Consider the following 25,387-nt stretch of genomic DNA (forward strand, 5'->3'; position numbering starts at 1 on the left):
TTACGGCTAATCAGGTTAATTTGCAACGAATCAGAAACAAAAGAGCATTTCATTCAGTCTTTCAGGGGTAAAGATGGTCAAAGTTTAAACATTAACGAAAATATGTCTGAAAGTAAAATTTGGAAAGATTGAATTGGATTTTATTGTCTAAAGTACGTAATATTATTCAAAGACTGAAAAAAGCCATAAAGATAAATTTCTTTGAGCTTCAATGGGCTCAGCAGCAGAATTCATCTTTATATCTAACAAGTTCATAAATTTTGCCGTGCAGAAAAAAAACCAACATGAACAAGATTAAAAGAATCTGCAGGAACTTGTTTTTTTCTTCATTCTTTGTTGCTCTTTTTCATCATTTCTTTCCTTCCCAGCTTTTCCTTCCTTTCTCTCGTTCATGTTTTCCATCTCGCCCACTTTCTTTCCTCCCTGATGTTCCCCTGCTCAGCCCTTCGCCCCCTCAGATTGGCTAACCGTGTGTTGTATGTATTTCGGACTCCAGGGCGATGTGGGTCCTCCTGGACCCGGTGGTACTCCCGGAGCCGGGTCGCTATTTGGCGAACAAACTCTCACTATCTACAAAGGAGATCAGGTAACACGGCAAGGAAAGGGAAAAGGTTTTCCGCATCACACTTTCTCGCATCACACAGGCACACGAGCACACACACGGATGTGGTGGGGCTTAACTATAAAAGTGTTGGGAATTAAAGTTAACAGTGGAAGCAGGTCGTTCAGTTCAGAGATGAAGAGGAGCAGTGATTGCAGCAAACGTTACAGCCATGGATGGGAGCATGTGAGGATCTGGAGGAGGAGGAGGCGGAGGCTTGGACGAGGTAAAAGAGAGGCTGGTCCATCATGGAAACAGTTGTTTGGCATCTTTCTTCTCGCTGTAAAATTCTTTAAACAACAGTTTTTTCACAAACACTGAACCTTTAACCTCAAAGGAAGGGAAGAAAACAACATAATATAAGGTCTGAAGCTTTTTGAAGGACAAGTTAATGTATGAAAAATGTTCCACATGCACAAATTTGATAGACAAAACTAGAATTTGGATGTTTATTTAGTTAAAGGAGAAAAAAAAGGAACTTCTAAGGTTGTATAGTATCAGGACAAGATAAGAAATCATCCTTTCCTATCCAGATCTAATGGAATAAAACCTCAGATGAACAACAATACTTGATTTATTACAGCATGTCATTAACTTTGGAACAAAGCTGTCAGTGAAGAGGAGAGTACAGCTCCTGATTCAGGACCAAGCAGAAGCAACTGCATCAACACACAAAGTCATTTCTTTGTGTATGATATTAGTCTCTCACATCACTTGAGAGGAAGTTAGGCCCACTTTTACAATCTTAAGTGGTTATTATGGTTTGAAGACATTCATTCAAGTGCAGATCTTTAAAAGTTCCATCACAGGATTTTATTAGAGATAAGGCCTGAAATTTGACTGGACCATTGCAGTTTTGGTCAAGATTGAGTCCAGAATATGTCTAAAAAGGTTCAGGGTCCAAGTTCAGATTGTGTGGCTGCAATAACAAGCCCAAATCATCCCCCATACCATAATAAGGCTATTATTCCAAACATTTTGTGGTTTGGTCAGATACTAATTTTCCACCCAAACCCATAGTGCCATGTTTCTTTTAGAAACTGAGTTCAGTTTCTAAAGAACTAGAACTAGAAACATGGCCTCATGCCTGCTGATAATGAATTAAATCATCAAATTTAGTTGGCAGCCCCTCGATACCATCCACACTCTTGATTCCAGTGGGAGTAGTAAAGGTTTACTTACATTTGGTTTAGTTTTGCCTTTAATGACACTCATGCAATATGTCATGTCTTGCTGTTCACCTGAAGTTGCATTTATCTGATTCTAAATTTGGTGAGGAGATTGAGAAGATTTCTTTTTCAACGTCCTGATACTGAAAACCTTAAACTTTTTACAGGTTGAACTTTCTTTTTTGGCTATAATTTTACAAAACAACAAACATCCTCATAAGATTCAGGAATAGTTTAACTTTTCAATTAAAAACACTATTTTAAGACTTTTTTTTATACTTAAATAATTCTAGACTGACTTGAGTTATAACCACACGAAGAATGTGCAGAAAAAAGAATGTTTGAAACATTTATTTCTTTTTTGTCATATATTACGCAACCAGAATAAATGCCATCGAAATCAGAAATGTTTGTAAATACACATCTTGGTAATTTGGTAAGTAATATCCCTTCAGAAATTCCACAACTGTTATAATAACCAAATTATAAAAACTCTTGAGTGATGAAAAGACCCGCCTCTCATCACCTCAGTCACTCCGTCTTGTCCTCACTCCGCACGCTCCATCCTCTTCCCTGGCTTCATGCGCTACCATGGAGTCCCTCCTCCTTTCAACGTTCCTGTCAACGGTCCCTCCGCTCTTCCCTTAAATACCCAAACCTGGTCGACCCTTTCCAACAGCTTTCCCCTCCTTGTTCTGCCGCCACCGGTTGAACTCAGTCCTGGCAAGAAGCTGGTATAAACAGCTCTCTCTGTTCCATGGTTATGGTATCCAGGGCGATGTGGGCTTGCCCGGTGACCCTGGTCAGCCAATGATCAATGGCATTGGGGAGTTTGTGGGTTATCGCAAAGGAGACAAAGGATTGCAGGTTTGTTGGAAAACACAACTTACGTCAACACAAGCTCATCACACGACATTTCTGACGTCAGAGACTGGATGGAAGTTATTTCAGTGTCAGAAGGAGCTTAAAAGTGATCAGCAGGAGCCATGGCAACATCCTCTTCCATGATGTATATGCCATTATTAGATATGTTGGTACCAATATATATACATTTGAAGTGGTTCAAAACATTTCATCCTAGTTGTCCTCAAACAAGAACAGATAGTGTTCAAAATGTTTGCATATGTACGTGTGTTTTCGATCCACTTCAATCGTTGATGACTAGCAGCCTTTTAGCAATGAAGTACAACTGCAACTCTAACATATGATGCAAAGGAATAATAAACAACAACGGTACACCCTAGTCAGAGAGTAAGCCTCCTCATTCCATGTGTCACACTAGAACTTTTCAAAGAAATGGTTTCATACAATACAAGATGCAGGATTTAGCTACAAAGGTCACTATCAGAAATGTGAACATTTACACCACCAATGTCAATGTTTTAGAGTTCAATCCCTCCACAGACCTAAAATGTGTTAGTCTGATTAAAAGGTTTGGGTTATTGAGACCTCCTAATATTAGAGGAAACTCTCTCTTTGTTTCAGACATTTAAGCAAAAAATAATCAGAATATTCCAGCAACATTTGTGAGCAGCCTGAGCCCAGCAGAGCTCCTCCTTTCAGTTGTTCCTTGAGTAGATTCAAGGTGGTGGATTCATTAATGCCATATTTATTTAAACAGCCTGTTTGTAAACAATGATGTGACTTACTTTTCAAATTAAATTAAATTGTCCCTTACAGTATCTCATGCTGCTGGTCTTGTTGGTGTAAGCATTACTATGAGAATGACAGAAATGAAAAAAATGAAAAAAGGAAGTGAGGACTTTCAGTCAGTGTGATAAATAGGGTGTGATATGGGTAAAGTACCCAGGATTTAAAAAAGAAAAACAATCTTAAAGATTTTAGGTGCAGCAAAAGCTTATCCAAAGAGATTCAACCAACTCCAAACATTCCTCAGAAAAACTAGAAAGCAGTGCAGGGGATGCAAGTGAAAAGTAGATTAAAATAAAGTGGGAAATAGGTGAAATAAAGAAAACAGAACACAAGTCAACAAAGACAAAGACTTAAACTCAAACCAAAGTTTAAATATTCAACGCCTGACACTGCAGTAAGTCAAATAGAGTATTACATTGTAAAATTTGCATCATTTATCAAAGGACCTTTTGCAAATATAACTAAAACATTGACTGTAAGTCACATTCATGTTGAACCAAAGTTGGCATTTAATTGTACATTTTTGGTAAGCATTCATAAAGAAATGTGTTTTTCTTCCATCTGATGTCAAAGCCATAATCTATGATCGGCCTTTTACCATCCCAATCAATCTTCCAAATAAACCAAGCCAAGCATGTCAGCATGGAGCCCCAGCTTCTGTTCTTCCCTAAACAAATGAACCTGTTCTCAGATGTACCTTATTCTTTCTCTGTCTCTCCTAAAGGGGGACCCTGGCCTGAAGGGCTACAGGGGAAATGATGGGACCCCTGGACGACCTGTAAGCCTCGCTTTGTCATTACTGCACAAATTACAAATAATCCACACCCAATACGTAAAAATGCCCACAAGATGTGGGAGATCATAAGAGATCATAAACTTCTAACCAGCTCAGAGACCACATTTTATTTTCTTCCCTTTGAATATACTTTTTCTTTTCTATCATCTAACTCTAGGGACCTTTTGGCTATCCTGGGGAATTTGGAGAGAAAGGCATTCCCGGATACCCCGGTGCAAGAGTAAGACTTCCTCACACTACTCGATGATGTGTTGTATTGAAAAGCATTGCTGAAAAGTCCAGTTAATCACTGCTGTCATTTGTGGTATGAATTATCAATCATGTTTCATTTTGGTCTGCTTCTGTCATTAATCTTGTTTGATGTGTAATCAAACAGGGTCCTCCGGGTTTTAATGGACCTCCCGGCTCTGAGGGGCAGCAGGTAAGTGTTGTTGAACAGCAGCTGCTATATATTTATTATTCTCAGCCAATATATTATAGCATGTACTTTTAACCATATAATACGATGCATATTAAAATCACTCTATGTAACAATACCACGTTTGACCACATGGGGGCATATAAATCTGCTGTGTTGACATGAGCAACCAACCACTGTTTGCTATTGAGCGGAAACAATAATACTTGTAATAATGATTTATCCCACTAGAGGTAAACTTTGTTGTTTCTTATCCTATGGGCTGACAAATTAACTTTCTTATGTCTCCCCCATTTGGCCAGGGATGGTATTCTTACATAGAGAGGCTTTAAAATGGTTGTTGCTATGGAAATGATGATTGTGCTACCTTCTTTAAGACCTGTTAACAAAGATGTCAACCTAATTCAGCCCAAGCTTACTGCCTTGAAATCATATTTTTTTCCTAAATTCCCTTCAGTGTAAGAAACCCAATGTTCATAATCCTGCGCATTTTTAACCACCTATTTAAAGTGAAAATAAACACTTATCAAATATGTGGCTGTGTTCTTACTCGAGCTTCCTGTTATTAAGTTGTTTTGTATGAAACCTGCAACAAAAAAAAAACAACTTCAAAATAATATTGACCTTAAACATGAAGTAAAGTGTTCGTATCAAATCAAATGTGTTAAATCAGAGATAAAGAATGTAAGACTTTGCCTCCACCTTCATTTTCTTGAATTATGCTACCCTATAAATGTATTTATTTTTGTAGGATTATAGGCTTTTAGTGGCCTTTATGGAAAGTGGTGAAAAAAGAAATAGAACGGGGGAAGATAAGCAGCAAAGGGCCGCAGACCTTAATTTTAAAAGGGTTTTTTTCTTCACAGGGGTTTAGAGGTGACGCAGGTTACTCAGGCCAACCAGGATACCAAGGACCCAAGGTAAAAGTGATCTGCACGTGTACATGAGTGTGTGTTTGTGTGAATGTGGGAGGTAGGAGGACAGATGAACAACCTGTTAATGTGGTTTCACGCAGGATGTGAGAGCTACCAACGTTTTTCATGGTCTTGATGGCTAATCTGATTGGTGTTTTTTGGTTAAATAATCCTGCTCGTGAGGATTTTAGCACTTTAGCCCTATTCACTTCCTTTCATTGAGGACTATCCCGCGAGCTTCCCTTTGATGAATTCCAGGATTTTTCTTGTACTCTAGGTTTAATAGGAAGTCCCCTCCTATTTTTCCTTAATTTCTTGAACTTTTTGATAGCAGTGCCCAGGAAAAGAGTATAGAAGGTAATTTTCTCTATTCATACTCTTTGTTTCCTAATCCTCTGCTGCATGGACCTTTCACAGGGAGACCAAGGAGAACCGGGTCCTCCAGGACCTCCAGTCTATGTGAACGGCCAAGGCGTTTCCGGTAGAGGTAAAAATCACATACACGTTTATTCTTGATTTAATGCTGTACTGTTCAACATGCACCAGTGTTTAATGTTACCCATTATTCACTGCAGGGCCTCCAGGTGACTACGGCCGCAGTGGCGTTCCAGGTGTCCGTGGTGACCAAGGATCTCCGGGATACCCTGGACCTCCAGGCGAACCAGGCGGTTTTGGCGGAGGTAATTTAAACAGATCATGAATTAACTGCACAAAGTCAAGATAAACAGTATGAACCGTTGTTTTTATTTTTATTTATTAATTATTAACAACAAAATACCAATTTCATTCAGGATATGGAGGAGGATATGGAGGACTCCCAGGTTTTCCCGGGACCCCCGGCCCGCCGGGAGAGAAGGGTTCTCCAGGTGCTCCAAGCTATGGCCCTGAAGGACAATCAGGTTCTCCTGGACCACCCGGACCCCCTGGCCCTCCTGGACCTCAGGGCCCGTCAAGTAAGTGCCCTCAGGACTGACTGGCAACGTGTTTGGTCCTATCACAGGTGGTGAGGTGCGGCTTGTAAAAGGGATGAGAATTTGAAATGGATTGTGTGTGTTATTTGTGGAGTAAACGCCAGTTCATCTGTCAGAATACAAGACGAGGTCGAAAGGTAAAAAAAAAACAAAAAACATAACAGCTGTGTGACTTTACTGTTCTCCAAGGGTATTCCAATGATCCCTGCAAGATCTATCCTCTGGACCCCACAGGTCAGTCGTACAGGTATCCTAAAGGCAGCTGTAATCGCTATTGGCAATACCCAACCTCTCAAAGTGATATTCAAAACAGCATCTTTCAGCCGGCTGAATCTATCTGCAAAAAATGCTATTTTTTTTTTTGTTTCGCGCTGTACCTTTTGCAGGAAGTAGTGGTAAGTGGAGAGCGCAAACTGTTACCAGCTTCAGACTTGGATAGGAGAATATCTTCATTCCAAGCTGCTTTACTTATCTACAGCCACAAGGTGTCGCCTGCTGTAATCAAAATTCACTGATTTTACATGGACCTCAGTGCTTGGGAGCAGCATTAGTGATTTATTTTATTCTTAAAAATCCTATAAAATTGTCTCTATTATTTGTTCTGTTAATATTTTTCTACATTTTAAATTTTAATCAATTTTATTTTTTGACAGAAACATATCCAAAAAGTAAATAATTAAAAATGACTGATATGTACATGTTTCATGGAGACTATCAGCCAACAAAGTCTATGTAAAATCACTGAATGAATTCTTGCTGAATATTTTGCTGTTTTATATTTTCATATGATGTATATAATTCAGTGCTTTGTATTCCTCTCATCTCTTGTCACCTTCTCCTCTTCCACCAGCAGCTCAATTCTAATGTCAACTCGGAGTTCAAAAAAATTCAAAGAAAATCTATTAAATTTTTCATTAATTTTTCATTTTATTTTATTTGCAAACTAACACAGATATTACACTGTTACCCTAAGCTGTAATTGCACTGCAGCTGTGCTGATTTAAGTGATTCCTGATTATGTAATATAAACTTTTAGGCTTTAGAGCCTTTTTAAAATTAAAAATGAAATGCTCCAAATATTTTACAGGTATAGAAATGCAGTCAGTGCAATTCAGCTCAAGTTTTAACAGTGTAAAGTCTGAAAAACAACCTTGTTGTATTATTTGTGTGCTACCTTTGGGCTAAGCCAACCCTTCGGCCCCTGATTCCTCTAATTGTCCTTGTGTATGTGTGCCTGCAGCTGGTCCCGGTCCCGGTTCCGGCTCCAGTAGCCCTGGACTACCCGGGCTTCCTGGCTCCAGAGGAGAAACAGGTTACAGCGGAGGCAGAGGCTTTAGAGGTATGAATACAAACTTGATGAAAAGAGAACATCCTTTACTTAAAATATCAACTTCTTTTCATTGTGCACATGTTGTCATTGTTATTTACAATTGATACAATGACTATTTGAAGACGTTATATTCCCTGCAACAGCACCTGTTTTACAATTTAGCAACTTCATTCTTAAAAACTGTAATGGAAAAATGTTGCAAAAACATGGCTTTATTCATTCTTGAGCTACGTTACCATATTAGTCAAATTTGTAAATATACATTTCCCCTATGTTGCGTAATGAGTATAAGTCATAATAAATATAAAAGACAATGAATACTAGTTTTGTCTTTATGATTTAATGATCTAAACTCTTTAATTATTCTTTTGTCTTTCTGTTTCGTTCCCTCAACCATTTCACTCTCGTCCTTCTATCCGTCTTACTTTCCACTTTGTCTATCTTTTATTGCTCCTTTTCTCTTGGTCTCCTGCTTTCCCCCCAATACTTAACACCTTCATCTTCCAGGCGACCCTGGCGACTGTAACTGTTTAGGGGGAGGCTCTTCCGGGTATCCTGGCGGGCGTGGAGGTCCAGGTGCCAACGGGAGCCCTGGCTTCGCGGGACGGAAGGGGGAAACTGGTGACCCGGGTTCACTTGGTTTGAGTGGCGTCCAGGGAGCCAGGGTAAACAAAATGTTTTCTTTCTCCGTCTGTCTGTCTGTCTGTCTGTCTGTCTGTCTGTCTGTCTGTCTGTATCAATAATTACCGTATTTTCTGGACTATAAGCCGCTACTTTTTTCATAGGTTTTGAACCATGCGGCTTATACAAAGGTGCGGCTATTCTGTGGATTTTTCTTCCACCGCTAGGGGCGCTCTAACCGGAATTAGAATAAAAACTAAGACAAAATAAATGCAAAGAAGAATATGCTTCTTCTTCTTTAGCAGATAGAAGTAGAAGCAGATTTCAAACAGATAAATAGATAAATAAATACTGGTTATTTTCACTTGGTTCTGTCCACTTTTAATCAGTAAAGTTGCTGCCGTGTTAAAAGACACTGTTAGGAAAGGATCTATTTAGGTACAAACATGTACATCATTTACAGTTCAGAATCCTTCTGTACATGTAGTAAATATCTAATCTAACAACAGAAATATCTGCGTCTTGCATATCTTTTTTTTTTTAAATAGAGTGGATGCGGCTTATATGCAGGTGCAGCTTATAGTCCAGAAAATACGGTATCTAGCCACACCAGTTAATTATTTAATTCAGGCATTTTAAAGAAAACAACAGGTATTAAAATCAAGTAAATGGCAGTATTCAATTATGGAGGTGTTTGGGAACAATTGGAAAGTACCGCGAAGTTTCGGACCATGACAGAACTCAGAAGTGTGGTGCGTACCTTACCTGGATACTCTCCATACCTGGAGAGTCTCAAACGCCCGCTGGCGTTTATGTAAGCACAGTAAGAACTTGACTGGCCTTCACGAATCCTGCCCTCAACTCCATCAAGCACTTTTGGACTAAAGAAGAACAAATATTTCAGGCCCTCTGATCTGACATCGGTGTAGGACCTCATCAATCCCTCACAGAATGAATGGGCAGAAATTCATATAGAAAACACTGCAACGTGTTGTGGAAATCCTTGCACAAATGACACTACCAACTCTGTACAAACACGTCTTTTCTGTCTTTTCTCTCCTTTCGTCAGGGTGGAGCTGGTCCTAGGGGCGGTTTTGGTCGTAAGGGAGAAAAGGGGGAAGCGTATTACCCCTACTCTTTCTCGGTGAAAGGAGAGCGTGGAAATACTGGACTAAGGGGGGCGGCAGGTGAACCAGGAAAACAGGGCAGAGATGGACTGCCTGGGTTCCCCGGAAACCTAGGACCCCCTGTGAGTACTAGGACACACCGTTTACATTTAAGTTAAAGTTTACTTCACAAGTTCTGTGTTTAAATATCAAAACTGAAAGCAGCATTCCCATTTTTTTTCCTTCCATTGCCCTATATTTATCCTTGCCTTTCAATGTATCTTTTCCTATTGCTTATGTCCTTGAAATCTGTTTCCCCCCCCCTTTCCTGTTCTTTGTGGTCCTCTCCAGGGTGATGGCGGCTATGGCACGGGTGGAGAGAAAGGATTCCAAGGCTTCCCAGGGTCTAAAGGTGCTGCCGGACAGGTCGGCGAGTCCGGCAGGGGTTTCACAGGAACCCCAGGCTTCCGTGGAGAGGCTGGAGATCCAGGTGTCCCTGGATTACCAGGGCAGCCGGGTCTACCTGGGCCAAGAGGTAAGTGATGATGCGGAGGAGCAGTAGTATGCTTGTTGTTGAAAGCGTGCATCCATGAGACGGACAATGAGTTAGAAATAGGAAAAAAAGCGTGCAAGCTTGAATGAGTTTAAGTTTAAGTTCAATGAGTTCAAGCTGTATTCATCCCACAGGTCAAAATCCCAACCGTAGATACCACACGCCATCACTGTCCAGCCTTTCTGCAGTGTAATTATCATAGCAGCCTCATCCTAACATCAAAAACCATCAGAGGACTTTTCTAGGGGACAATACCTGCTTCACCATCATTACTGAAGCAACTAAACCCTCCAGGACCGGAAGAAGACAATGTGGCTTGTGTTAGTCTTTCTCTACCAAAGCAGCTTCCTGCCCGCTGTGCCTCGGCTGCTTACTGTTAACTACATGATTAATGGTCTCCATTAATGAGCTTGTTCTCTGCTGCAGCTAGTGCTGATAATCCATAAGCTGCTTCTTTATTTGACTGATTATGACATCGTAATCACTGACGTGTGCAGCGACCGCCGTGCTTCTTTAGTCTCAGACGAGGTGAGAGGGCTTCATTTGACATTTCTGGACAAAGCAATGAAGTAGGAATCCAAGAAGTAAAACTCTCTCTTCATGGTGTTAAGGAGCCATGTAAGAGAAGAAAACCCTGACTTTCTCTTTGATCAAATGTGTTCATTTACAAGTTAATTTAGAAAAAAGAAATAAACATAGATTATATTTTCTCTAAGATTATAGTTGTGCATATTCAAGAGAAGAAAAACATACCACACACAAGTATACAAATTAGCAAAAATCTTCTCCTGAATTTCTCTTAAAATATATTACAAGGAATCTGGTACTAAAATTCCAGACTGTAAATTGTATCTTCATAAGAAAATAAAGGCAAAATCAATGTGTTGTAAAGTTAATCCAAGCCTATAAAGTTAAAGGATGTGGTTCGATGGCAAAACATGTAAAACGTCAAGTATTTTCTTATAAAATACACTATGTAGCAATATCGCTTCTGACCACAGGGGGGCGTACAGAGCTGCTGTGTTCACAAATGAGCCACAGAGAACACTGCACTCATGAGTGGGGATGCACCTGCACGTCTTGTAATATCAGTGTGTCCCACTAGACGCGCATTTTGTTATCCTTCATGCCAGGGGTTGACCAGTGAGTATAAAAATAACCTGACAAATCGCCTGTGATGTCACTCATGGGTCTCCTAAAGAGTGCTTTTAACATCCCCAAAACCTTTTTGTGGCTTCACCCCACAGTTAATCCAAAAATGGCCAAGTAGGTGAAACGAGCAGCTCTGGGAACCAGCTGGAACACCCCCACCTTACTTCAGTTACCTTAAGTTAACTATATTAGCTTGGCTTATAGAATCTGACTTTAACTAATGTACATTGCCTCTTGGGGAATATATCAAGCCCTTATTTCATCGACATCTGAAACGTGTGCTGAAACAAGGATTTGCTTAAGTACAACGCCAAATCCTTCCAGGCCAACCCTCATCTCTCTCATCTTTACAATAACACTAATTATGCTTTCCTTAGTCTTTATTTACAAAATAAAAGTCAAAAGTTTACAGAGGGTACTAAGTAGCCAAAGGCTAGCTAGGTGTTTGACTCCATAGACCCACGTGGCCAGAAATTGTATTGATTGTTCTTTGGATGTAGCTATCCATTTATTTATTTATTTTTAACTGAAACCTACAAAAACTGTATTCATAGACATCGACTTTACTCGGCAGCACTGAATCTTTAGTGTAACTGCAGCAGGTCTTTGCTGATATTCAATTCCTCCTCTCTGAGACTAAATGACACAGGATCTTCTGCAGCAGCTGGTCCTCATCTTCAGTATGAATGTGCGCTCTCATATCATTATGCTTATGCTGAATAACTGATTCATTTTGCTTTCAATATGAGGGTTATTGTCACTCACAGGAGCTGAGAGAGAGTGAAGGAGTCCAACAGCAGTTGCTGTTTTGTGTGACATCTCAGTCACTGACAAAGCAACTCTTTCCCTCTTTCCTCTCTCCTGTTGATGGTAATAACCTGATTTGTTTGTTTTTTTAGCACTTTGACACCGAACCAAGCATTTCGGTATGCTTCTGCCTTAACAGAATGAGCCTTGAATGAATTGACTGGAACTGATTGCTGATTTGCTGATATTTGTTTGATGAAAACAAAAATTAATTCCTATGGCGCATGCAAATGACCCTGACTGGCTTTGTATGCTGCCATCTTCACCCCTCATTCTCTCTATGAACATATCTCCATCTCTATCTGTTTCTCTCTCTCTCCATCCATCCATCCCTCCATCTCTGTCACCTTCCTTGTGCATGTGTATCTGTCCAGGTGAAAACAGCTGTGGAGGGGTTAATGACGCCGGAGAGGGAACGGGTGGGTAACTAACTTTTTCAACCACCGGTCAGAGTAACAGCGTATGTTGTGTTACCCCGGCAACTGGTGGATCCAAACATCCCTCAAAGGATATAAACAGTTTACAAAAGCTGCTGAAGCGACTACTTTTACCCGGTCAGAACTGGTCTGTCCGCACTAGATGAAAATAAATATCTCAAACATTCAGTTAACCAAGTACTTCTGGTCTAGCACATGTTCACAGTTGTATTGAATGCTATTTTAAAAATGCATTTGGAGACACAAAATTAAAAGAAAACCACAAAACTATGACTGGGAGTCCTGCTGAAAAATAAAACCAGGTTCAAAGAGTTAGGAATATTTTGAGAATATGGGCTTTGAATGATATAGACTGCAAAAGTGGACATATTTTTTTTACTGGAAATCACAGTTCAGGAGTAAAGATTTCAAATGATCAATATCAGCATTAAACACTCCCTTTTTTGAATGATTTATGAATTAAACATAACATTTTTTATCTTCACTTTAATTTCCAGTCTTCAATGCAGAAAATATTTTATGGAAGCAAAAAAAATGTTTTAAGAAAAAAAAAAATGTATACACAAAACACTTCAGAGACCGCAGAAAAATCACCACTTTGAAATAGACTTTACCATCAGTCTTTAACACATTACAGGATGTATGGGAAATGTTACTTTGAGGTTTTTGGTTCGTAAAAAGAAAGAAAAAATAATTAAATTTTTTTATGAACTCAGTGTAATATTAAAATTGTTATAGAGGTCCACCTGCAGTTACTTTAAAAATGACTATATTCATTCAATTTCTGCAAACCATTTTACAGTAGATGGTAAAATCGAAACATGTTTAATTAATCTGGCAGCTCGGAATTTGCTTCAGTAGTTAAATTATAGATAACTGACCATAAAACAAATTACAATAATAAAAAAAAAGTTAATCTTTTTAGAAAATGGTGAAAGAAAGGGCGAAGGAAGCTTCTCGTTCCCTGCTTCTCAGAGATGCCATCCGGCCAGTCTGGATGCATTTGGTAAAGTCCTTAGCCCTATGTTTTGTTCAGTCAAAGCTGCTGAAACATGCTGCATGTTTGCAAGCCGCCTCTGCTAAGTGCTTTTAACCAGTTAGGGTTGGGGAAGGAGGGGCCAGAGGACAGAAAACAGCTGATCTCCAGACACAAAGCCCATTTTGACTTCATAACTTCAACCTGCTCATGAGCTTCTAATTTTTGATCCGCCCAATGATTGAAGCGAGTTCTATGATTGAAGCGAGTCCTGAATTTGCTATTAACAACATTAAACGTCCAACACACATTAATTCTCATGGTTACACTTCAATTAACCCAAATAAAAATCATCACAGCCTGAATGAAAGCGATTGACAATCAACACTGCAAAACTGGCCAGATAACCGAGTCGTCCTCAAGCTGACGGAGACTGCTGACAGGAGCGGATATTTCAGTTATTGATGCTTGTGACTTATAAACAGTTGATGTGAAGGTTTGCGTAAGTAGTAGAACTTTTCCTGTCTACACTTTAAAATGTAAGCAAGTTAATTACTGCGAAGACAACTTTAGTGTTTGGAAGTGATGTTATGAGCATCTGTTTTAATGGCATGAATGTGTCCAGGTGTCTTTATGTCTATGCAATTGCATAAAGTTTGAATTCTAACCATTGTCCGACTGCTACTAGGCACAGTACTGCCGTGTACCATCCCCGGTGAGGCTGGAGACCCCGGTTATCCTGGTTTACCTGGAGGACCAGGTACAATCACAGTCCTTTGTTAATGTAATAATAACATGTCCACTTGTTCAGCCACCCATTGCTTTAAGTTGTTTTGCTTCATTTTTACCTACAGTTTATTTATGAAGAGGAGGGAAATAATTTCCTTTGGAGCAGATATTTTTAGATAATTGAAACTTATAGGTTTAAAGTCTGTAATCACAAAATTGTGCTTAACTTGTTTGTTTCTGTCAGGCCCGAAAGGCCACTCGGGCGCACCTGGAGGCTCTGGCCGCCCAGGGTTTGATGGTGCCAAAGGAGAGAGGGGAGATGTCGGTTTTGGAGGCCAACCTGGACCGCAAGGTACAGTAAATCTGCATGGTGATCAGGCTGTGAGGAATGAACAATGAAATGAGTTTGACCAAAGTTTGTGATTATCTGAAACTGGCTGTAGATTGATACCATAATTACAAAGGAAAGGTCAATTTAAGTAGAATAATACATATTATGACCTTGTAATTGTCTCAATGTAATGTCATACCCCATCCTGGGTATGTGATGTCACGGTCACTTGTGTAGTGAGTCGTAGGTGGCCCCAAACACAGCGATGAGATTGTGCTTTGTGAGGGTGTTTGAACTGTTTTTAAATTCAATTACCCAAATAAAAGCAGTTTCAAAACATAATTCCAAGTAATTTTCAGGTAAATGGAAGAATCATCTGTAAAAGTCATAAGAGAACTTCAGTTATTATTCAAATGAATCAGTTGTTACAGGAGGAGGCCCAGAATCAGCCTCCATCATAGAGGGCAGTTTAGTAAAAAAGTGATGTGTTTTTAGTTTCTGTTCTGTATTATTTTTATTTTGGATTTCTACTCATCCATTTGGACTGTAATAATAGAAGCAGCATACTTACTGACTTCAAGCCCCTTCATGCCATTACTTTGACTATACTTAAGTTACGGTCTCTGCTGTTCCTTCCTCCACTTTTTTCCTGCAGGTTTTCCTGGACCCAGAGGAGACCCGGGTGGTCCAGGAATTCCAGGACGGAGTTTTGATGGAGGCAGGGGGAAGGACGGCATTCCAGGGCGCCCTGGACCCAAAGGCCAGGTTGGGGACACTCTTGGAGCCACACCTGGAGCTCCAGGACGGGACGGTGCACCTGGACTGCCTGGAGACAAAGGCGAGCCTGGAACTAATGGTGGACCCGGAGGCCCTGGTGAGTTTGAGATGCAGAGAGTGACACGGTTTAGGTCTTAAATCAATAACAGTACTAATAATGTCACTTTTAACATATCATACACACTTGTTTCATTTATGGATGCTGTAGTTACCTGCTAAACACATATTTTGGTAGCGATATTAGTAGTTTAGAGCTAACTAGTAGTGGTACCATTAGTAGCAGTAGTAATAGTACAGCTGTTGTGATAGAGCTTCATCAAGTTGCAGCAATAGACAAACACAATGTACTTCACCTCATAAGCAACAATTATAATATCTCATATATTTATATATTTAGACACTCTAACATTCACATTGCTAGAGAAAAATGAAGCCATTCCCTAATTATTTCAACCAAAGATAATTTGAGTTAGTTTGAAAAACTAAAGTCTAGTTAGTGAAATACATTTGGAGGTGTGATGTACCGCTACTTTGAGTGACAAAAGACATCTAAGCCATCTTTTAAGTTTGCTGTTCATTGGAAGCATAATCTGAACTATACCTTGCAAAAAGGAGTTTTCTGAAGCAATGTAATCAAGATGAATTAATCTCAGTGTTGAGACATCCATCAGTCCACAGTTATATAAACCAGCTATCAATGGAGCCAGATTTGTTGCTACAGCTACTGCTGATCTGAGAAGTGGGCTTCTGGTCATGATCAATGCAAATGCAGGATCCTCAATGACGTAAAGAAGAGCTTTCGAGCAACAGCAACAACATCTATGTTCATGAATTTAGTGCATATAGAGGCTTGTTCAATGGACGACTTGCCGTTGTCAAGGAGATATCAGTTCCCAAAGTTACCGGACAAATGTCCTTCAGGATCATGTGAGACTGGCAGCCCAAGCTTAGGTTAGCTGAAGCCTAGCCGGTGATGGGGGATGCAGCAGGATGACGATACTGGGCATCTTTGGGAAGTAAAGGGATTCATGTTCGGTGTGAACGCACCACAAGGAGAAGGATTGCATTAATATGTTCATTAGGGGTGGGTATTGGGAAGGACCTCACGATACGATACGCATCACGATACTTGAGCCACGATACGATACACATTGCGATATCCCGATTATGCGATATCCCGATTATTATATTCTACATAGTTCACAGAAAAATTTAAAAATGCATTACACATCTTAAAATCCAAGTTGTATATATGTACATCAGATGATAGTGATGGATCTTAAAATCCGAGTTGCACGTTCATCAGATTATAGTGACAATTCATGGGACAAACTGAGTCAAAACAATGTTTTATTATAACTATACAAGCTAAAGTTACAACTTATTTGTATATGTTTTTCATATTATTTACATCATATGAAATTAACATTAAATTTAGTATGAGGTTGCTTTAATTATGTGGCAAATGATAATAAACACAAGAAAGATGGGTACTAAAACCAAGGACAGGCACAGTGATCAGTCGGTATAGATATAAATCCATAAATAAATAAACCTCTGTCGTTTATTTTTCATTTTTTAAGGACAGGCAATTGTGTTATATAAAAAATAAATTATAAAATGAAATAAAACGTGAAATAAAACCTGAGCTCAGTGCAGGGCCCTCCCAGGGTTGGTAGAGAGTGGCAAAGCCCAGGACTGTCACTTAGGTAGGAGCACTGGGTGATATAATGGGAAAAAAATCGGGGATAAAAAATATTTTAAAAAAAAATAAATTAAAAAAAAAAAATCGATATTCAAATTTTGAATATCGATATTGAATCGGCTGGAAAAGTATCGCGATATATTGCCATATCGATATTTTTGCCCACCCCTAATGTTCATGCTTTTTGCTCTGCCGTCAGGTTTGGACGGCCGCATCGGTGCTCCTGGACGGAGGGGCGAGCGCGGAGTTGACGGTGTCAATGGTATTCCCGGTCCTCCCGGACCACCAGGTGACCCGGCCTCAAGCTTTCCTGGTCGGCCTGGAGCTGCTGGCATCAAAGGACTGAGCGGATCCCCAGGTGGGAGATAAAATCCGGCTAACCAGCTTTCTATTCATTTTAATCTATACTTAAAGGAGATATATGTTGGGTGTTTATCTTTCCTTCTTTCTTTTTTGTAAAAACAAGACGACACCATTTCCTGATGCATTAATGAGATGTCTGCCACAGGTCCCATTTCACACAGCTCTGTTCATAGCCGTTTTATGGGATGGAGTAGCACACAGTAAACTGCAGCACACCAAACTGACAGACACACTCCAGTGGTCTCTCTTCAGCCCTCCATCAGATTGCCTGTTTTATTCCTGTGTATTTGACTTCTGTATCACCCAAAAGAATGTCTTCTTCTCTTTTGTATTTTTCCTTGTCATGTTTTTTTTCCTCCTTATATCCTCCTTTGTTTCTACACTCCCCCCCACCACCATCATCTCCATGCATCCTCTCATCCCTCCATCCTTTTCTTGTTGGTGTTGGTGAATTCGTTTTAGGCTGCCAAGGTGAGACACTTCCCCCCTCCCCCCCAATCCGTCATCCTTTTCTTCTTCCATCTGCTCCAGCTTTCGCTTCCATCCCTGAAGTCCCCTGCTGTCCGTGCATTCAGCATTTAACCGCTACGTTCATTCAAACTGTCACCCTGCGCTCCATTTCCCACCACGATGCAAGTACATATCCATCAAAGGAGTTCTTGCAGTCAGTGGGTGTGACAGTGTGTTCCTTGAAACACGTAAAGGAACCTCCCAAGGTGGTAATATTTTGGTTAAAGCAATAACATACCCTCAATTTTAATGCAGCCATGCAATGATAATCTTCTAAGTCGACTGATACTTAGTAACATAGCTTACAAAAAGAAACAAGCGATGGTATTTCACCGAGGAGCTCTCTTCAAATGGCAGTGCTGCATCAAATTTGTTTCTGTTCTTACAGATGTGCACCAGAAAATATATAAAAATGCGTCAAACTGCATCACAGCCTACTCGCAGTATTCGCTTGAGTTCAAAAGAAAAAAAAAACAATACACATTCAAGGGAAATGTGACTGCTGACAATTGTTTTTTTTTTTTTCCTCTTTGTTTTTGTAGCCAGAACTAACCCCCTTGTGTTTCAATGTTCCGTCTAATCAGTACCATTTTTCTTTTTTATTTGATTAACTGCAGTGAGTTTGTTTGGTGCAAATGCTATTTAGCTTTGTCACTGCTCTGCTGAGTCCAAAGGCTTTTTTCTACATTCTTAAAAGGACTTTTTTCACCACATCCCTGCTTCCTCGTAGATCAGTAGCAAATTCGGCTGTAAGCTTTCCAAATCTGCAGTACAGATGTGTTGAACGCTGGTCCTTTTTTTTTAAAACAAAAAAAAAAGAATGTAAACAGTAGTGCTTAGCGCTCTACCCTGCAGGATAAACTTTAGGTGGTTTAATCTCTAATTTAGCCTGGAATTGCACTCATGATCGGCGTACCTGTATGATTACAGCCTTGATTCAGAAAATGTTTCAAATCTCCCAATAATGAGCCGGATCATGCTTTCATCTATTCGATACAATTTCTTGTCTTCTAAGTGCAATTGCAGCCTAATCAAGACAGTAAACCCGTGCAAGCCACAAATTGTGGCCCCACTGTTGCCTGCTTTGTGCCAAATTGTGTGTCGGTGTGTTTATCCGGAATAAAAAATCGTTGTTTCTAATTACATTTGTTGCTGAAACAGAAAGGTAAGTTTTAATTGATAGTCAAAATTTGATTGTTTTTACTATTTGTACATAGTATATTATAAATCTGAATAAGTGACATTTATTTTAGACAGTGGTTTCTTGTCTGGTTTCGTTTATAGATGATTGCAGCTATTTAAAGGTCTTTCACTAAAGTCTTTCTACCATCAATCATTGTCAGGGTTCCCTGGACGAAAGGGAGACAGAGGAGATCCAGGTTACACCGGGCGAGAAGGTATCAAGGGAACCCAAGGACTTCCAGGCACTCCTGGAGGACCAGGGTCAAGGGGACTCCCCGGACCCCCAGGATCAGGAACCAGAGACGGAATCCCGGGAATACCAGGAAGAAAGGGTAGGCCCGTTTTCCATCCATCCACTTGTCTCAATCGCTTCTGATCTGCTGACGATTGTTCTCGCTTGTGTCTGCAGGTGAACAAGGCTTTTCAGGAGTGATGGGTTTCCCTGGACTACCAGGTCGCCCTGGATCTCCAGGCTTCCCTGGAGGAAAAGGATTGCCCGGAGGACCCGGGGGAGAAGGAAGACCTGGCGGTTTTGGATCACCTGGACAAAAAGGTAGAGTCCAGAAGTGGAGCGAAGCTGGTGACGCCAGAGTCAGAAGCAAAACGAGTGTGATAATAATAATAAATAATAATAAACTTTATTTATATAGCACCTTTCAGACGAAAGTCGCAGCTCAAGGTGCTTTACATTAACAGTACAAATAAGAAACAACAACAGCAAATAAAACAAAAAAACACAAATATTTAAGTGCAGTGATATAAAACATAACCCTCACAAAATTCAGTTTCAATTTCCTCCACAGAACAACTACTAAGATAGGATAATGTAAAAAGGTATATAAAAATGTAATATATGAATATAAAAAGGTAAAAATGCTGCACGAGTCGTAGGCATATGAAAAATAAAAAGATAAAAATATCAACAAATAAGAGTACAAGATAAAAATGATCATATAAAAACATTTAAAAGTATAAAAATAATGCAGACAGTAAAAATCAATGATATATATACGGTAGATAAAAGGAAAATGGCAGCTAAGGCGCGGTTATGTTATGTTTAAATGCTTGAGTAAAGAGATAGGTTTTAAGTTGTCTTTTGAAAATATCTACCGACTCGACTTCCCTGGTGTTTTTGGGCAGTGTGTTCCATAATTTTGGGGCGTAGTTGACAAACGCTGCATCACCGATCTGCTTTAGACTGTGTATATATCTGAAAACGATCGACAGCCTGTGAATCTCTCAAACCTCCACGTGTGTCCACTTTTGCAGGCGAATACGGACTGCCTGGTCTACCCGGCTTGCCTGGAATTCCGCAACAGGTTGGAAGAGTGGAGAAAGGAGACCCTGGAGACCCTGGGTCCTCAGGTTTCCCGGGCTTCACTGGACCCAGAGGTATCAAGACTTCCTCTCTATGTTTTAATGAGAAAATAAAAATGGTCAGTTGTTTAAAAGCTGTTTCAGACTGATTCCATTTCTGTTTTCACCCACATACTCTTTCTCCGGTTTACAGGGGACAGGGGTTCGCCTGGTTCACCTGGTCGCCAGGGGCAGCCGGGATACACTCCTTTCAGTGAACAGAGCAAAGGACAGCCCGGCCCGCCCGGATATGCAGGACGTCCCGGATCCCCAGGCTTTCCTGGGTCAAAGGGGGAAAGAGGAATCATGGGATTCCCTGGCATAACAGGACCAAGGGGGGATGATGGTGGCCCTGGGTACCCTGGCAACCCTGGAGAACCTGGTCGTCCTGGTGGAAAAGGTGACCTTGAATGACAGCTCATCCGTTCATATTTATAAATCTGTGCATTCAGGCTGTTATGCTGGAACATCCAAGCTGGATCATTTAAACTCACATGTTTTCGTTGCTCAGGTCCACCTGGCGAAGCTTACACTTATCCCGGAGCTCCAGGGCCTAAAGGCCAAGCAGGAGATCCAGGCTTCTCAGGTAATGCTTTTGGTGTTGAAGACTAAAAAAAAGCCGGTACTAATAAAGCTGCTTTTCCCCGGCTCCCGTTAAAAGGCTTTTATTCATCAATTGTATTCTTTCTTAAATAATGCTATGCTTAAACTAGATTAGTAAGAGCAACTTACTCAAAGAAACTACAGCCCCTGTAGATCTTTTGATTGCTTAGGTTTTCAAGTCTCTGTCACGTGTCCAAAGATGTGTTTCATAGCACACTGATATCTTTCTTCAGCTGGTGGAGGACTTGACGGTGCCCCCGGTGACCCCGGCTTCCCAGGGGGGCCAGGTTTCCCTGGTGCAAAAGGTGCTATCGGTGAGGGAGGACGGCCCGGAGCATCAGGTGAGAGGCGAAGCAAGACAAACTCATGAAGCTGATTAGGGATGGGCGGTATGGACAAAAAAATGTATCACGATAATTTCTGGCATTTAACCCAATTACGATAAAAAAAATACCAATACAAAAAGTGTCATCAATGGGAATATTTCTTTCTTTCAGGCTCATTTCTTTCTTCTTTCTTTCTTTCATGCTCATTTCTTTCTTCGTTCTTTCTTTCAGACTCATTTCTTTCTTCTTTCTTTCTTTCATGCTCATTTCTTTCTTTCTTTCTTTCTTTCTTTCTTTCTTTCTTTCTTTCTTTCTTTCTTTCTTTCATGCTCATTTCTTTCTTCTTTCTTTCTTTCTTTCTTTCTTTCTTTCTTTCTTTCTTTCTTTCTTTCAGGCTCATTTCTTTCTTTCTTCTTTCTTTCTTTCTTTCTTTCTTTCTTTCATGCTCATTTCTTTCTTCTTTCTTTCAGGCTCATTTCTTTCTTTCTTTCTTTCAGGCTCATTTCTTTCTTTCTTTCTTTCTTTCTTTCTTTCTTTCTTTCTTTCTTTCTTTCTTTCACGCTCATTTCCTCAATTTCCTCAAATTCTTACCGTGGGGAATTTTTTTGACGGTTTATCGTGAATGGTAAAATATTGCCCATTCCTAAAGCTGATTCAGTCATCTTGAGGTTAACTTTTTTTCAAATTTCCTGCAGGCGGTCCTGGTTTCCCTGGGGCAAAAGGCCTGCCTGGATTCCCAGGAAGACAAGGAACAGATGGTGGTCCTGGTTTCCCTGGAGGTCCAGGAGGTCCGGGGGCGAAAGGTGAGAATAGAACCAATCTGAGCTTCCACCACCCACAGATGTAGGAGGTCCGAGGACAACTATAAATTGCAGTTAAGCCAGCTCACAACCATGTTTTTTTCTGCAGGTTTGCCTGGACCATCTGGTCTGGATGGACTCAACGGCCTTGGTGGACCTAAAGGTCTCCCAGGAACCCCAGGCAAGGACCATGTCCCACTCACCATCTCCCTGTGGAGATGTCTCTTCAACTGCTCCATTTTGGTGCCGTGGAAGATAAAGTTCTGATAAACTTCTTGTCTCGTCTGTTACCAGGGGGGAACGCAGGAGGTCGCCCTGGTGTCAATGGTGCTTTTGGATTGAAGGGAGAGAGAGGTGTGTCCTACCCTGGAGGCCCAGGCTTTCCTGGACAAAAAGGAGAGAGAGGAAACCCCGGTAAATTGAAATTAAGGAAAATTCAAAATATTCTGTAAAAGTAAGGTAAATGGTCATTCCTGCGTTGTTTTTTGATTGTTTGTGTGTGTGTGTGCTTCTGCCAGGTGCTTCTGGACTCCAAGGTGCCCCTGGCCTGCCAGGACTTCCAGGAACATCAGTAGGATCACTCATCCCTGGACCTGTGGGAGACCCCGGCCTCCCTGGACTGGATGGAGAATACGGTAAATGCATTTTGCTAGTGCATCATTCTCATCGTTCCTTTTCTTTTCTCCCTTCCCCTCTTCAATTTATAACACTCCTTTCTCTCCTGCAGGTTTCCAGGGTCCTCCAGGTGCCGCTGGGCCACCAGGTCTAGGAACAGCGCCGGGAGACAGGGGTGATTCAGGGCTCCCAGGGTTCCCAGGATCCCCCGGCCCAAAAGGAGATCTAGGATTCTCTGGAGGCCCTGGAGGCCCCGGAGGCCCCGGATTTAAAGGTGAAGTATTTATCTCTGTGTGTGTCGGTTGCATAAATCAAAAATGAAAGTTAAAGGTGGGTTTTTTTCTGCTTTTCAGGAGCTCGAGGTGAAACCGGTTACAGCGGATCTCCTGGTCTTAAAGGCTTTATTGGCGACCCCGGTTACTATGGAGGCAAAGGACCAAAAGGATTCCGAGGTAGGATAAGCAGTACTGGAGTTGAGGGGGGATGAGGGGGGATGGCATCCCCCCTGAAATAAAAACGGTCAAAATCATCCCCCCTGTAAAACTGCTACCCCCCCTTTCCATCCCTTATGTCATTTCATCAATTAATGTGGTTTTACTGCTATTTAGATTCGTCACCAGAAAAATAACTTATTTGACCATTTTCACCTGTTTCAAGTAAATTTTCACTTTAAATAAGTAGGAAAATCTGCCAGTGGGACAAGATTTATCTTCTCATTACAAGCAAAAAAAATCTTGTTCCACTGGCAGATTTTTCTACTTATTTCAAGTGAAAATCTACTTGAAACAGGTGAAATTTTTGTTTTTTCCAGTGATGAGTCTTGTTTTAAGTGTAATGAGATTTTTTTTTACTAAAATGAGACATTTTAACTAGAAATAAGACAAATATTCTTGTTAAGATTTTGAGTTTTTGCAGTGATCCATTTTACTTATCCTGTGAAGGACAGAATCATATTGATAAGTTCAGAAAACTGTTTTTTATTGTTGTGTTTTGATGTATTAGATGTAAGCCCAGTGGATATTTAAAGCTTACAGAAGGCTGCATTTACCTGTTGCTATGTCATTCCTGCAGTATTTCTGCAGGTTTTTTGGTCAGTGCTATTATTTGTAATATATTATATTATTTGTAATCAGCACAAATTATCTGTCCCCATATGATAAAATCCACCATCCCCCCTGATTTTTTTTTACAATTCGAGTACTAAGGATAAGGATTGTGATTAGACAAGAATGTTCATTATTTTTTGTTCTTGACCTTCGCGTGTTGATTATGTCTCGCTCTCTCCACTCTTCTCCAGGGCGCCCTGGACAGAAGGGTCAGCCTGGAGTCCTGTTGCCGACGCGATTTGAACGCGTCAACCAACCTGGAGACCCGGGTCTTCCTGGTCGAAGTGGAAGCCCTGGTTTTCCTGGAGGGGCCGGTCAGCCTGGCCTACCAGGACGTCCAGGTGCGGAGCGACAGCACTCATTTTCTCCTACTGTTATATCTAAACCACATCACCATGGCTCCATCTAGCCTCTGTTAGGTCTGCTCACCAGCCTGAACTAATGCTGCATCACGTAGTATCTCCCATGAAGCTACGCATGAACATTTTCTACATTTCTGCTCCTCCAAAGATGAAACAATTAAATAATTAAGAAGAAATATTTGTGTGTGTTTGATCACATATGTATAACTTATTTTCCGGTTGCAGGTGAAAAGGGACGTCCCGGCAATGTGGGTAGCCTAGGCAGGACCGGCGGACCCGGTCTGGATGGTACTAATGGTGAAGTTGGACCCCCTGGCTTCCCTGGACCCACTGGAGACCAAGGTCACTGTTCTTTCTTATACTGTCCTCAACATTATTTCCATCTTGTTACAAATCCTGTTACTACTGAGAACAAATGAGTTACTCACAGATGGATGTAAAACACATTTCCATGAGCATCTTTAAAGCATCACAAAGGAGTTTTTTTTTGCATGTTTAAACATCAGTTCCAACTATGTCAAGGAATATTGAATTACTTTTAGGGAGTAAGTAACTTTGGACTTCCATCCCAGTTGTCACTTTATGACACCATGTCTCAAGTCATTAGCAAGGAAACTGTAGTAGTTCATGGCTGAGGTAAATAGAAAACCCTTGACCACCGAAGCTCAGCCAATAAACCGACATGTTACCATAAACATTTAAACACAGATCTGCTGAACATTTGTTCTCATTTTTCTCTCCCTCAGGTCAACCTGGAACAGTCGGCCAACCCGGCATACCCGGCGGTGCCGGCCGCAGCTCCAGCCTGGGCTACACTCTGGTGAAGCACAGCCAGGGCTCCGACGTGCCCATGTGTCCTCAGGGCATGGATAAGCTGTGGGACGGATACAGCCTGCTGTACGTGGAGGGACAGGAGAAGGCGCACAACCAAGACCTGGGTATAGAAACACTCTTTATCGTAATGTGTCTCTGCAGATATATGAACCGGATTACACAAGATACACCAGTTGACAGTCTTTAACTTGAATTAACTTTTATAAACCTTCCTGACCACTGAATAGGGGCTTGTTATGGGGCTAGAGTCGATTCACAGCTGCGTCAGCTTTAGTCTTATAGGA

General features: G+C 40.8%; 1 protein-coding gene across 4 annotated transcripts in view; it reads left to right on the forward strand.

The window, feature by feature from the left end:
* Nucleotides 1-25,387, forward strand: part of col4a6 (collagen, type IV, alpha 6) — a 115,308-nt gene that overhangs the window by 85,317 nt on the left and 4,604 nt on the right. The window contains exons 13-45 of one of the 4 annotated variants that reach the window (XM_061710531.1): nucleotides 497-586; nucleotides 4,148-4,201; nucleotides 4,377-4,439; nucleotides 4,596-4,640; nucleotides 5,504-5,557; nucleotides 5,969-6,038; nucleotides 6,127-6,231; nucleotides 6,343-6,504; nucleotides 6,712-6,756; nucleotides 7,763-7,861; nucleotides 8,360-8,517; nucleotides 9,543-9,722; nucleotides 9,931-10,114; nucleotides 12,466-12,510; nucleotides 14,193-14,264; nucleotides 14,478-14,585; nucleotides 15,220-15,438; nucleotides 17,246-17,404; nucleotides 19,263-19,433; nucleotides 19,511-19,654; nucleotides 20,371-20,493; nucleotides 20,612-20,857; nucleotides 20,969-21,043; nucleotides 21,294-21,401; nucleotides 22,082-22,189; nucleotides 22,296-22,367; nucleotides 22,481-22,600; nucleotides 22,705-22,821; nucleotides 22,914-23,075; nucleotides 23,155-23,253; nucleotides 24,099-24,248; nucleotides 24,495-24,611; nucleotides 25,016-25,207. In XM_061710531.1, the coding sequence (XP_061566515.1) occupies nucleotides 497-586; nucleotides 4,148-4,201; nucleotides 4,377-4,439; nucleotides 4,596-4,640; nucleotides 5,504-5,557; nucleotides 5,969-6,038; nucleotides 6,127-6,231; nucleotides 6,343-6,504; nucleotides 6,712-6,756; nucleotides 7,763-7,861; nucleotides 8,360-8,517; nucleotides 9,543-9,722; nucleotides 9,931-10,114; nucleotides 12,466-12,510; nucleotides 14,193-14,264; nucleotides 14,478-14,585; nucleotides 15,220-15,438; nucleotides 17,246-17,404; nucleotides 19,263-19,433; nucleotides 19,511-19,654; nucleotides 20,371-20,493; nucleotides 20,612-20,857; nucleotides 20,969-21,043; nucleotides 21,294-21,401; nucleotides 22,082-22,189; nucleotides 22,296-22,367; nucleotides 22,481-22,600; nucleotides 22,705-22,821; nucleotides 22,914-23,075; nucleotides 23,155-23,253; nucleotides 24,099-24,248; nucleotides 24,495-24,611; nucleotides 25,016-25,207 (3,916 nt within the window). Of the gene's footprint in view, nucleotides 1-496; nucleotides 587-2,544; nucleotides 2,638-4,147; nucleotides 4,202-4,376; nucleotides 4,440-4,595; nucleotides 4,641-5,503; nucleotides 5,558-5,968; nucleotides 6,039-6,126; nucleotides 6,232-6,342; nucleotides 6,505-6,711; nucleotides 6,757-7,762; nucleotides 7,862-8,359; nucleotides 8,518-9,542; nucleotides 9,723-9,930; nucleotides 10,115-12,465; nucleotides 12,511-14,192; nucleotides 14,265-14,477; nucleotides 14,586-15,219; nucleotides 15,439-17,245; nucleotides 17,405-19,262; nucleotides 19,434-19,510; nucleotides 19,655-20,370; nucleotides 20,494-20,611; nucleotides 20,858-20,968; nucleotides 21,044-21,293; nucleotides 21,402-22,081; nucleotides 22,190-22,295; nucleotides 22,368-22,480; nucleotides 22,601-22,704; nucleotides 22,822-22,913; nucleotides 23,076-23,154; nucleotides 23,254-24,098; nucleotides 24,249-24,494; nucleotides 24,612-25,015; nucleotides 25,208-25,387 lie in introns of all 4 variants that reach the window. The other 3 variants (XM_061710530.1, XM_061710532.1, XM_061710533.1) reach the window with 3 other exon arrangements.

The sequence above is a fragment of the Cololabis saira genome, chromosome 20 (genome assembly GCF_033807715.1).
Source record: "Cololabis saira isolate AMF1-May2022 chromosome 20, fColSai1.1, whole genome shotgun sequence".
In the NCBI taxonomy this organism is placed as follows: domain Eukaryota; kingdom Metazoa; phylum Chordata; class Actinopteri; order Beloniformes; family Belonidae; genus Cololabis; species Cololabis saira.